The 11,535-nt window shown below is 53.8% G+C and overlaps 1 protein-coding gene across 1 annotated transcript in view; it reads right to left on the bottom strand.

The window, feature by feature from the left end:
- Positions 1 to 146: 146 nt before the first annotated feature.
- The window catches only part of SNRNP200 (small nuclear ribonucleoprotein U5 subunit 200), a 31,262-nt gene continuing 19,873 nt past the window's right edge, over positions 147 to 11,535 (bottom strand). Inside the window, exons 24-45 of the mRNA XM_047781259.1 lie at positions 11,444 to 11,527; positions 10,730 to 10,836; positions 10,303 to 10,421; positions 9,881 to 10,035; positions 9,597 to 9,786; positions 8,990 to 9,163; positions 7,928 to 8,088; positions 7,399 to 7,626; positions 6,730 to 6,921; positions 6,463 to 6,641; positions 6,179 to 6,330; positions 5,260 to 5,368; positions 4,485 to 4,593; positions 3,831 to 4,020; positions 3,569 to 3,733; positions 3,223 to 3,344; positions 2,837 to 2,980; positions 2,562 to 2,738; positions 2,150 to 2,310; positions 1,986 to 2,067; positions 670 to 762; positions 147 to 573 (exon numbers count right to left, since the gene is read on the bottom strand). Coding sequence (XP_047637215.1) covers positions 430 to 573; positions 670 to 762; positions 1,986 to 2,067; positions 2,150 to 2,310; positions 2,562 to 2,738; positions 2,837 to 2,980; positions 3,223 to 3,344; positions 3,569 to 3,733; positions 3,831 to 4,020; positions 4,485 to 4,593; positions 5,260 to 5,368; positions 6,179 to 6,330; positions 6,463 to 6,641; positions 6,730 to 6,921; positions 7,399 to 7,626; positions 7,928 to 8,088; positions 8,990 to 9,163; positions 9,597 to 9,786; positions 9,881 to 10,035; positions 10,303 to 10,421; positions 10,730 to 10,836; positions 11,444 to 11,527 — 3,237 coding nt within the window. The 3' untranslated portion in view covers positions 147 to 429. The remainder of the gene's footprint in view (positions 574 to 669; positions 763 to 1,985; positions 2,068 to 2,149; positions 2,311 to 2,561; positions 2,739 to 2,836; positions 2,981 to 3,222; positions 3,345 to 3,568; positions 3,734 to 3,830; positions 4,021 to 4,484; positions 4,594 to 5,259; positions 5,369 to 6,178; positions 6,331 to 6,462; positions 6,642 to 6,729; positions 6,922 to 7,398; positions 7,627 to 7,927; positions 8,089 to 8,989; positions 9,164 to 9,596; positions 9,787 to 9,880; positions 10,036 to 10,302; positions 10,422 to 10,729; positions 10,837 to 11,443; positions 11,528 to 11,535) is intronic.

The following is an 11,535-nucleotide window of genomic DNA, read 5'->3' as shown; positions in this document are numbered from 1 at the left end:
CACTGACTGAAATAGCTCAGGTGGCAGCCTAACTGAAGGGCGGCCTCATCCTCCAGAAGCATTTGCTGTGAGCAAGTTCACTGGCTGAGAAAAAACAATCCTTATGTTAGAGAAGGGAAACAATTTGGAATCACTGCAAAGACAAATGGTTTCTCCAAGTCATTTTACTAGAATGTGCCCCAAAGGAACAACAAAGAACATCCCTAAAACCACTGTGCACAGTTTATGCTCAGCATCTACTGCAGACACTGGATCCAAAGTCTGGCTGTTGAGGGAGCCGGAGGAAAGTAGTGGGTGGGCTGGGACCGCAGCACTGACTGGCCAGACTTCACACAGACAGACCGGGTCGCCACTATGGAGGTCCCATACGGGGTGCAGGTTCCTAATTCAGGTTCAACCCTTCCTGTTCAAGAGCAGGTGCCTCTGGACTCAATCTGAGTCACTGTCTGTCTCAGCTTCTTTCACATCCACACTGAATTTGTACTCCTGGTCACACCCCATGTAAGCGTCACTCATGAAGTACAGAGTGTAGTTGTGGGCACCAGTGGCCGGGGCCACGAAGTCAAGCTTCACCTAGAGAGAGCAGGTAGAGCTCAGGGTGAGCTCAGATGCGGAGGAGTTCTCGCTCTGCCCACCTCAGAACGCGCTGGGGCCAGTGGACACACTCACCTTGGCCTTCTGCTGCAGGGTCAGCCTCTTGATGGAGATGAGGCTGTTTGACTTGGCATCTCCAATCACCACCCACCAGCCCTCTTCACGTTTCTGTAGTGACCAAAAGCCAACAATTTCAGAGTATTAAGACTTGATGGGAGTTCCCGTTGTGGCGCAGTGGTTAACGAATCCGACTAGGAACCATGAAGTTGCGGGTTCGATCCCTGCCCTTGCTCAGTGGGTTAACGATCCGGCGTTGCCGTGAGCTGTGGTGTAGGTCGCAGACTCGGCTCGGATCCTGCGTTGCTGTGGCTCTGGCATAGGCTGGCAGCTATAGCTCCAATTCGACCCCTAGCCTGGGAACCTCCATATGCCGCGAGAGCAGCCCACGAAATAGCAAAAAGACAAAAAAAAAAAAAAAGACTTGATGGCCATGACACCGGGAGAAAAGAAAGTTACAACAAAAACCAGAAAGAAAGCTTTCTAAAATTTCTTCCCAAAATTAATTTAACTAAGATTTTAAACTGTCTAAAGGTGTCTCAAAAGAAATCAACTTTTAGGTAGGTAGGTGAACTCATTTGTTGGTTCTGGCTCCTTTCCTAGTCCAAGTCCCTTCTCCCATTCAGTGCTTGCCACTAAATCCAAGATTCCATGATTAGACATCTAGTCTGTGGGGCCTGGCAACCTGGACTTCCTCAGAGACCCTTTCAAGTGAAAGCATATATGTCAGAGGAAAACACGGCAACATGGAGATGAGCCTGCCAGTGAAGAGGATCCAAAGCAGGCCTGGCCTCCATAAAGAATCCCTCTCTGCTGGCTGCTCCTCTGCCAGAAAGCCCAAGAATTCCAGTTAAAGTGCTCTTTCCCCAGAGCCTATTAAACACATTTGTAAAATTAAACATTAGTGTATCTAGTTTCTGCTTTCAGCCATCAGTCATTCTCCCCTGTAAGGGATCAGATTTCCTTTTGGGCAGTAAAGAGCCAAGCTACTGGAAACAGTATGTAGCAGTGAGAAAGGGGGGAGAAGAAACACTAGCTAGAAAAGCCCAATTGTCCTGGACCACTTAGAGGTAAAGATAAATGATTCTTCATAGCCATGGACATCGACAGCACTGCACAACTGGGACTTTGAACCAGTCACCTAAATTGTTTTAAAGCAAAAACTCCCACCACAATCACCCATGGCCCCAAGATTAATCCTCACCCAAATGACTTGGGTATTACTCTAAATACCAAATACCTGGGTATCACTCCAGTGACTGTGGACCCCTTGGCCCAGACTCTAGCCAGCTAGTAGGGCCTCAGGGCAGCCCTGGTAAAGCTAGTAGCCGTACCTGTGGGAAGAGAGGTGCGATCACAGGGCCTGTGACTTCTTCCTCTCGCTCCAGCTGCACCAGCACCACAACTGGCCCACCACTGCAGGGACAAACACAAGGTATGCATCAGAGCTGTGCCCAGTGGGGACCCTGGGGGAGGGCCTTGGCCCTCTCTGGCTCACCTGCGGATACTGTCCTTATCCACCACTTCGTAGGACAGCTCGATGTTGGGGTAGCGGTTACAGAACCGGGCCACGTCTGCAATCTGGCTATCCGACAGTTGCAGCAACGCGTTGCGCTCCTCATCTTCCATCTCCATGATGTCGAAGACACTCTCCACCCCCTGCAGCAGGCGTTCAGAGGTCAGGGAAGATGAGGGAATGCAGACTAGCAGCAAAGGGAACTGGCTCCAAAGAACAGCTGATTTGACTTCCTACACTACCAGGTCACCTAAAGACTCGGCCCACAACCATCAGGCTCTCTAGCATCTCCGTGGGTAACACCTTCAGAAAAAGTCTCCCCTCCCACTACCCCCGCTCCAGCACAGGACACTCAGGCTCGGCCACCAACACTCCAGGCCCAGGCCCGGCTCACCTTGTCTGTGCAGCGTTTGATGTGCTCTGAGGTGAAGTGTGGCAGCTGTTTCAGGTATGAGTCCTTGGACCACATGGCCTGCGTGACCATCTGGGCCAGCTCCATGGCTGCCAGGGCTGGGCTGAGCCAGCCGTTGCTGGAGAGGACATCCACACAGGCCTGGATGAGCCGGATGGCCTGAACACGGGTAAGAGAGCAAGGGAGGGTGGTTCAAAACTGCTGCTTCAGAAGCCACGTGGGCCACCCCTGTGCCCAGCCCCGTGCCCAAACAATACCTTGCTAAGGATTTCCTCTGTATCTGACTGCAGCTCAGCACTCAGCTGCATGCGGGACAGGTGAGCCTGCAGAAGCAGGTTGGTCTTCACGTGTGGGTCGTTGAACTTGGGGTTATTCAGCTTGTGGGGGACCTTCTGAGCCAACTGGAATGTGGAAGAAAAAGAGCCGGTGATGAAGAGGTGGCCCTGCTCTGGGGCCCACAACTCCACCTAACCCAGGCTCACAATACTTCACAACACAGGGGCGGGTGGAGGGGTGCATCTTGGGGGCTGAGACGTGTGTGGAGGCAAGTGAGGCCTGAGCCAGTGGCGACGGGGGATCACGTGCTGTGGGCACACCGGCAAGTTTCAACTCCAAGGGTGTTCTGAAGCCACGACAGCCTCACCTGCCGAAGCAGGTTGTCTTCATGGTGTCGGATGGGAATGTTCTCATACTCAGCCGCATTGGAGATGATCTCAATAAGCCCTCGCACCTTGGTCTTGGCGTTCAGGGACATGCTGAAGAGCTCTGGGAAACAGGGAAGGAGATGTGGGAGGAGTCGAACGCAGACAGAAAAGGAGCAGGGAGAAGAGTTAATGCCTGGGCTACCCCACCTCTGCCCGCATTGCTTTCCTCTGGCAAACACACAGGGCCCGGGAAGGCTGTCATAACTCATCCCTCTGTGCTGCAGACCTCGCCTAGGGTCCCTCTAGCTCAGGTTCCCCTCAGACCAGCCCCCGGTGGCCCCGCACCAATGGTGGTGTAGTTGATGTAATAGTAGGCAGCAATCATGCCCAGGTTCAGAGGCGCCACGTCCATCTCGTCCTCGATACTGATGCACTTGGACTGCTCCAGGTCACTCAGGGTCTGTTCCACAAGCTCTGACAAGTGGTCAGACAGGTGACGATGGGAGATGCCTGTGAAGGTGAGAGGTAAGCGGGGAGTCATGGGGAGGTGGCAAGCAAGGGCTGTGGAAACCGCAAAAGGATAACATGTGCTCCTAAGCCCGCTGACCCTGCAGGTTGTAATAGTTGGGGTTCTGTGTCATGCGGCGGTACAGAAAGGTCCAGGTGAGGTAGTCCACGGCGTCCTGCTTGTTCTCGATGGTCTTGGTGACAATCTCTGCATTGAAGTGGTCATGCATACAGTGGTCCAGGTGAGACTCTACTGGCAAAGGCTCATATAAGAACTTTTTGAAGAAATCCTATAGGAAAGAAGAGTCAACGACAATATGGTCACCAAAGAAAGGACAAGAGCAAATCCACAGAGGATGGCTCCTGAGTGACAGGCACAGCTAATACAAAAGGGAAGAAACTAGTTGCACAGTAGACAGAAGCCGGGTCTGGACCTGGTGAGCTGGGTGTATATACCTGTGCCTGCTGGCATCACCAGCCGGCCATCTGTACAGTGGGGACCAGGGTACACCAAGTCACACAGGAAAGATGGACCCACCAGAGGACAAAGCCCTCAATACACAGAGTCAACAGCAGTAGCAAAAACCAAAGGCTACAAAATTCTATGCAGCTGAGAGGACTGTTACAAGGGTAACATGGAGAATAAAAGAGGCAGAAGTTGACAGAATATAAAAAAGTAAAACACCCACGGAAAGAGAGATTAAAGAACCTGTTCTGAGGCTTAGGATCAAAAGTGCAAGAGACCAGGGCTGACCTTTTTGGAGCCCTGGCACATGATAACGCAGCGCCCCTCATCATCCTGCAAGGGGCGGTTGGCTCGGCCCACCATCTGGAGCACATCGTAGATGGGGTAGTCCACGTACCTGCAGGGGAGAGAAGGCACAACTGCACCAGCACAGACCGCGCTCAGGGGGCTTACTCCCTAAACGTCAAAGAATAAAACACAACATGGGGAGATATGGGCAAATTACAGCAAGACTCTGTTTATGAACTCCTGTGCTCAGGCACTAGGTTCCACTTGTTACCTATACATTATTTTAGTTTTCAAGTGTTTTAAGAGTCATGACTTTGTTGCTTAAGATCCTTGAACCAAAGCTATAAACCCATCTAATGCCAACAGCAAAATAACTCCCTACAAAGGATCAATACGTAGGGCAGGCTTCCCAACTTCACAGCTGTATAGTTCACAAATAACCAAGTCACCCAACTCCTACCCAAACCCAGAAGCAGGTCCAGACATTAGTTCCCCAGTGGTGGTGCAGTGGGTTAAGTATTGTCACTGCAGCAACTTGGGTCACTACTGTGGCACAGGTTCAGTCCCTGGCCTAGGAACTTCCACGTGCCACAGGTGCAGCCAAAAAAGATGAAGAAAAAACTAAAAATGAGTCTACACAAATAAATGTCTGGCTGGGTGGAATTTAGGCTAGCTGTTTATTTCCCTAACACCTTTTCTTCACTTCTGGATTTGCGGATGTTATATTCGTTCTAGGAGGGAGGCTCCCGTGAACTCGGAGCACAGCTCTACTCACGCGTGGATCTTGCCGTTATAGTACTGGGTGTCCATGATGATGACCAGGTGGGCGGCCACGTTCATGCCCCAGCAGAGACTTCGAGAAGCTACCACCACCTGGATGGCGCCTGGGCAGTAGAGGGGAGAAGGAAACTGAGCGCAGAGCTCCCTGGGAGAGGCAGGACTCGCTGCCTGTTATCTTGTGCTAGTCTCAGAACTCAGAGCACAGCTTGTCGGGAACAAGGCTTAATGACTCAGAAACTAACCCACTACCACAGGCGTTGGCTCTGTGCCACTGCTGCTCTGCTGAGGGACTAGCCTAGAGGAAACAAGGTGATCCTGTAACAGACTCCCAAACCCAGGGAAAGCTAGGCTTACGCGCTGCCTAAGACAGGCCTTGTCGACTGGAAAGTGGTAACACCAACCAAGCCATAGGCTGGCTCAGTACACAGCAAAACTGAGCTCTGAGGTTGCCCCACACCGGACAGATTCAGGGGTCAAAGAGCAGCAGTGATGATTCCGGCAGAAGTATCCCCACTGCAGCCCTACTAAGCACTGTCAAAACGATTAGCACCCTGCATGAAATACCAGGCATCAACAAGGGACAGAGACACAGCCACCCAAGGGGGACTCACAGAGTTTACACCTCTGAGACCTAACCACCTTGCTGAGTCTGATATCCATGGAAAACCAGGTCTAAGGGCCAGGGATCCCAGTCTAAAAACCAGTGTGAGGGCACACAGCCTTAGAATCTGCCTGTTTTCTCACATAGCAGACAGGGTAACACCTATTCCACCTTCCTCACAGGGATATTAAGAATATCAAAGGATAAAAAATCTGATTAAGCACGCTGAAAATGACTAGTGTACTATCACAGAAGATCCCCTGTGACCTCCTTGGAGCCCATCTCACCCTGCGCCTCAGGGCGTGTGCTCTACCTGAGCTGAAGAGCTGTTCCACCAGGCGCCGCTCCATGGGGCTGAGCCCCTCGTGCAGGTAGCCCACCCCGTTGAGCAGCGTCTCCTTGAGTGTGCTGTCGCCCAGCTTCTCCAGGTATGGGATCAGGTCCTTTTCTGTGCAGTGCAGGAATCTGGGTGGCATGAGTGCTGGCTCAGAAGGGAACCCTGTAGAGACCCTTCCAGCTGAGTATCACCCCACTCCCCCCATGTGAACGGAACACCCTGCAGGGTGGGCCAGTCTCACTTGAGCCCAATCTCCCCACCTCTGCCGCTGGATGTCCGCTGCACACGTGGTGAGGATGTCGATGGCGGTGAGGCGCGTCTGCTTGCGAGATGGAACGAAGACGATGACGGGCTTCTTGGGTGAGTGCTTGGTGATGGCGTGGTACACGGGCTTGGCCATGGACAGCAGGCGAGTCTGCGTGTGGCTGATGTTGAAGCCCTGGAAACGGAGGAAGAAGAAAAGGATACTACCAACCCTGGGAGCCCTGGATTGGAGGCTGTGCAGGAACAGAGAGAGCGGGTCCCACCTGGATGTGCAGCTCCAGGGGCACGGGGCGCACGTTCGGGTGGAAGTTGAAGGTGGAGGTGGCGCTGCACCCCAGCCAGTGGGCCACATCCTTCGCATTTGATAGCGAGGAGCTCAGGGCCACGATGCGGATGGGCCGCTCGATCTGGGAGGAGATGTAGCGCATCCGGGAGCAGATCACCTCTAAGACGGGCTGGGAAAAGGGAGGGGGTCACTATAGCCTGCACGCTCCATCAGCCCCAAGCTAACCTCGAGATGAGGTTGCTGGGCTGTACATGCAGACCAAAGCCCAAAGCATGCAGAAGTTCCCAGGCCAGGGATCTGGGGAGGCAACCCAGGTCACAGCAGTGACGATGCTGGATCCTTAACCACTAGGCCACCCAGGAACTCCACGATCTCCTAATTTTTCCTTCTATTTAGGGGCTCTCCCATCCTTGGGTCCACCTCCTCCATAGGCAGTCTCCACTAAATGATACTATTTGCCAAAAGTACTACCAAAAGTCTGACATCCTTTTTGTCACCCTTTCAGAAAAAGGTGATAGGCAGAATCCTCTTGGGAGAAGCCCTAGGCCCCGGCCTTGAGCCCACACATTAGGGCCATGGCCAAGGTTGCTCTGCCGTCCCAGCCCTCTTCCTCCCAGCCCTCTTCCGTGCCGCCAAGCCGCCATACCCCATTCTCGCCCCCGATGAGGTGGACCTCATCCACCACAAAGAGGTTGATGTTCTGGACGTTTTTGCGCTGCTTCCACCGCCGGGAAAGGATGTCCCACTTCTCAGGAGTGCTGATGATGATGTTGCCTTTGCCCAGGAGCTTCAGGTCCGTGCTGGTCTCCCCAGTGAGGAGCACCACCTTCTTGTTGAGCCTGTCCTGAAACTTCTCGTACCAGTCCATGTACACCTGGCAGCCAGGCGGAGGGAGGGCAGAAAAACATCAAGCCAGGTCAGACATCGTTTCATTTATTACCAGAAAAATCTGAGAACCAAACACAGTGGCTTCCTGCCCTGGAGATTATAGAGACCTACTTTATAATCAAACAGCAACCCTCAAGTTGCTGCTTTTCTTAGTTCACAACTGAGGAAATGGCCACCGGGAGGCAAACGGTCTTGTCCCAGTTGGCTCTACAAGTTTCAGGGCTCAAAAAACCCTGATCTGGACTCACAGATGAAAATGGTTTCTGGGGAATTCATACATGACACACCTGCTCCGCCAGAGCCTCCATGGGGGTGATGTAGACACAGCGCCCCTCCGAATTCTGCAGTAGCATCCGTAGGATGGCGAACTCTGCACAGATGGTCTTCCCGCTGCCCGTGGGGGCGCCCACAAACACGTTGTCATCGCTGTTGTACACGGTGTTAAACACTGAGGACCGACAGAGAGGCAGTGTGAACACCAAGGGCGAGTGGGAACAGAGGATACGCGGAAAGCTCAGCCAGGCAGTGCTGAGTGCCAGCCATGAGAGCTGATAGCATGGGGCCTCCAACTGCCACTGGGCCAGCGACCCTCTCCCTCATCTGCTCCCTCCCACAAAGAGGAGGAGAGGATGGAACCAAGATCAAGAGTCCAGGCCTGTGGAGATGTGCGTGAGGACAACAGAAGCCAAGGAGGCAGGGCTCCTTCCATGCCTCTGCCAGTCCCTTCAGGGACCAAGGATGCTGAACCAAAGGGAACCGCATCCCATCCTCCCCTCCAGCCCTCTCCCCCATTTCCCCGCAACTGTCTAATACAGAGAGTAAAGCCTATGCCCTGGCATCCAGATCAGGTTAACTTCACGTGCTACTAACTGGGGTGCCTCTCAAGGCCCCAATTTCCTCATCGGCAGGATAGGACACCGAAAGCAGTGTCTCAAATAGCGAATCCCTCAGATGACTGGCAGGAGGAGTAAAAGAGAAAATCCTCAAGATGCACCCAGCCCAAAGCACTGAGAACACACAGATGTCATACAAAGCAGGGTGTGGCCAGCAGGCCTTAGTCAATGCTGCAGTCTAGTTCGATACTGGAGCTTTATAGTCTAAGACAGTGCACTGTGCTAAGACCCGACGCTCTGCCGACCCCCCTCAGTGAGACATGCAAAGCAGCAAAGCAAACCTAAGTCTCCACAGCTTGAGATGGGAAACCGTGCTGGCTGCTGGGGCTGACGGGCCCCCACACCTGCCAAACACCTGAGCACCCTGCCGCCCCTCCCCCTGCAGAACGCACCTGTTTCCAGGGGACCCTGAAAGGCCTCCAGAGGAACTGACTACCTGGAAATGGAAACACCTACCCTGAGTCTGGATGGGGTTGAAGAACGGGAATTTATCTTGGTAAAGGCTCTCAAAGGCACTGTTTCGCAGGGCAGACACAGGCAAGGGCTGCAGGTCCAGGAGCTCAGTTGGGGGCGGGTACTTCTCCGGGAGGATCAGGTGCCGGAAAGAGACAGGCAGCTGGGTCTCACAGGCTGCCGGAAAAGCGACGAGAAGAGCAGTGAGCACACCTCAAGCCCCCAGCAGCCTAGGTATCACTCTCCCCAGCTAAGTCTGGCCCAGTGCTCAGGCTAAGACACTCTTGGGTTTTTTTTGTCTTTTGTCTTTTTAGGGCCGCACCCATGGCATATGAAGGTTCCCAGGCTAGGGGTCAAATCAGAGCTACAGCTGCCGGCCTACACCACAGCCACAGCAATTCAGGATCCAAGCCACATCTGTGACCTACACCACAGCTCACAGCAACGCCAGATCCTTAACCCACTGAGCGAGTCCAGGGATCGAACCCGCAACCTCATGGTTCCTAGTTGGATGCATTTCCACTGCATCACAAAGGGAACTCCCCAAAACACTCATGTAACTGCCCTGAGAGGGCCTGGCCAGGGGGACCGTGCAGGGCACACCACTCACAGAGCCAGCGGTCAGACACCACTCGGATGAAGTACTGAGGGGGCAGCGGTTCAAAGACAGGCACGAAGAAGGTAATGAGGTGCTCATCCTGGGCATACTTGGCCTTGAGGAGGAAATACTCATGGTGCAGTATCACCTCGCTGTCTACATCCTCCACCAGAATCCAGAAGGCCTCTGATGAACCATGGACCTGCCGCCACGAGCATGGGTGAAAGGAACGTGAGCCGGGGGCTCAGACCTCCAACCCCGCTCTGAAACCAGTCCCCTGTCAAGCAAAACCCGACCTTTTCGTCCCACTGGAAGTCGGGTGTGATGGTCAGCTCCACTTTCAGGGTGGAGCGTGTGATTGGCTGCAGGTGCACCGACAGCTCCAGCTTGGGAAACAGGTGGACATATTTGTGGATGGTCTTCCCCATCTTGGGCATGCGGATGAGCTCCCCTACGAGGACACAGAGCACAGGGCTGTGGCCCTTCTCACGCACTCCCAAGCCAGGCTCTGAGGGCCACTGAGGGCAACAGTCATATTCCACTCTGGGGGGCGGCTCTCCCGTCACTCTTGGCAGAGCCCAGAGGGTTCAAAGCCCCAAGACAGAGAGCTTGCCTAGGCCTGAGTCAGCACGGGGTGTCAGGCCTAGGAACTGGGAAGCAGACAGCCTCGGAAAGAGGTCTGAGCTGGACAACAGGGGGATGATGGCTTCCCACACACCTATCTCGTTGTGATTCAGGTCATACAGACGCTCGAAAGGGAAGTTTTTCTTCTCAATCTTCTTCACCACCTCCTCAGGGAGCTTCCGGAACTGGCGCAGAGGACACATGGACTGCCACCTATCCAGGACACAAAGAGCTTTCAGCCCTTGTGTGGGGCCTGTAGCAAACCACCCTCCTTATGGCCTTAAGACCCACATAGGATGGTGGTTAAAGACATGGTGACTGCCAGTGGTGAGCTGGGAGCCATCAGGAGCCCCCATCACCCCCACTCTCTGCCTTCCCCAAGGGCCTGGCCCTTCTCAACATCCACCCTGGTGCACAGCTCAGGCATCAGGGCACGATCAGATGAGCTCTAAGGCTTCCCCAACACACCTCAGCCTGGAGGCCCCAACCCCACCACCAGCTTCCAGCTCACTGGTCCTTACATGCGTTTGTCAATCATCTTGCAGAGGTTCAGGGTCTTGTCTGTCAGCTGTGCCCAGCCTCGGTTCAGGACAATTTCAAAGATGGCACGCATCAACCGGCCAGCTGACTGGGGAAAGACGACGTGTCCCATTAGTCCCCACATCCCCAGACCTAATAAAGCCACTCCACACGTGGTTTAATTACCTCAAGCTCTGATGCAACCAGCCACACCAAGTCTCTCTGTCCTCACCCCACCCCCACCAACAGTAGATGCTCACTGAACGCAGGACAGTTAGAGAAATGCAGCTCGAGCTCACAGCACAGCCTTCCAACTACCGCTCACTGCGTGACTTTACAGCCTTTAGCTCATTTAGCATTTAGGGTTCTAGCAAGAGTAAGGGTCTTAGGGACTGACTTAGCCTGAGAGGTAAAGACAAAGAGGAGCTAATAAAGCCTTTGGCCATTTCTGGGTTTATTTATGAGCCCAGCAGCCACATTGGGAAGGCTTTCTCTGCAGGGAGCAGACACCGTGTCCCCCGGAGCCTCCCCAGCATCCCTCTCAAGGCCTTACCTTCCCACACACTCGACATCAGTGCGACTGAGCAGCTACAGCACACGTGCACCCACCAGCGAGCCATCGAGGGAAGGCTCAGCATCCCCTCTCCCTCACTGTTCACCGCAGACAGAGCACACAGGAGAGGAACTCACCACAGGGCGCACCGCCCTGCCCTCACCTGGGTAACGTACACCATGTCGGCCATCAGAGCAAAGCCCTCCAACTTCAGCTGTGAGATGAAAGCTTGGAGAAGCACGTTAATCTGGAAAA

The sequence above is a fragment of the Phacochoerus africanus genome, chromosome 5, assembly GCF_016906955.1.
Source record: "Phacochoerus africanus isolate WHEZ1 chromosome 5, ROS_Pafr_v1, whole genome shotgun sequence".
Classification (NCBI taxonomy): domain Eukaryota; kingdom Metazoa; phylum Chordata; class Mammalia; order Artiodactyla; family Suidae; genus Phacochoerus; species Phacochoerus africanus.
This window is presented reverse-complemented; position numbering and strand designations above follow the sequence as displayed.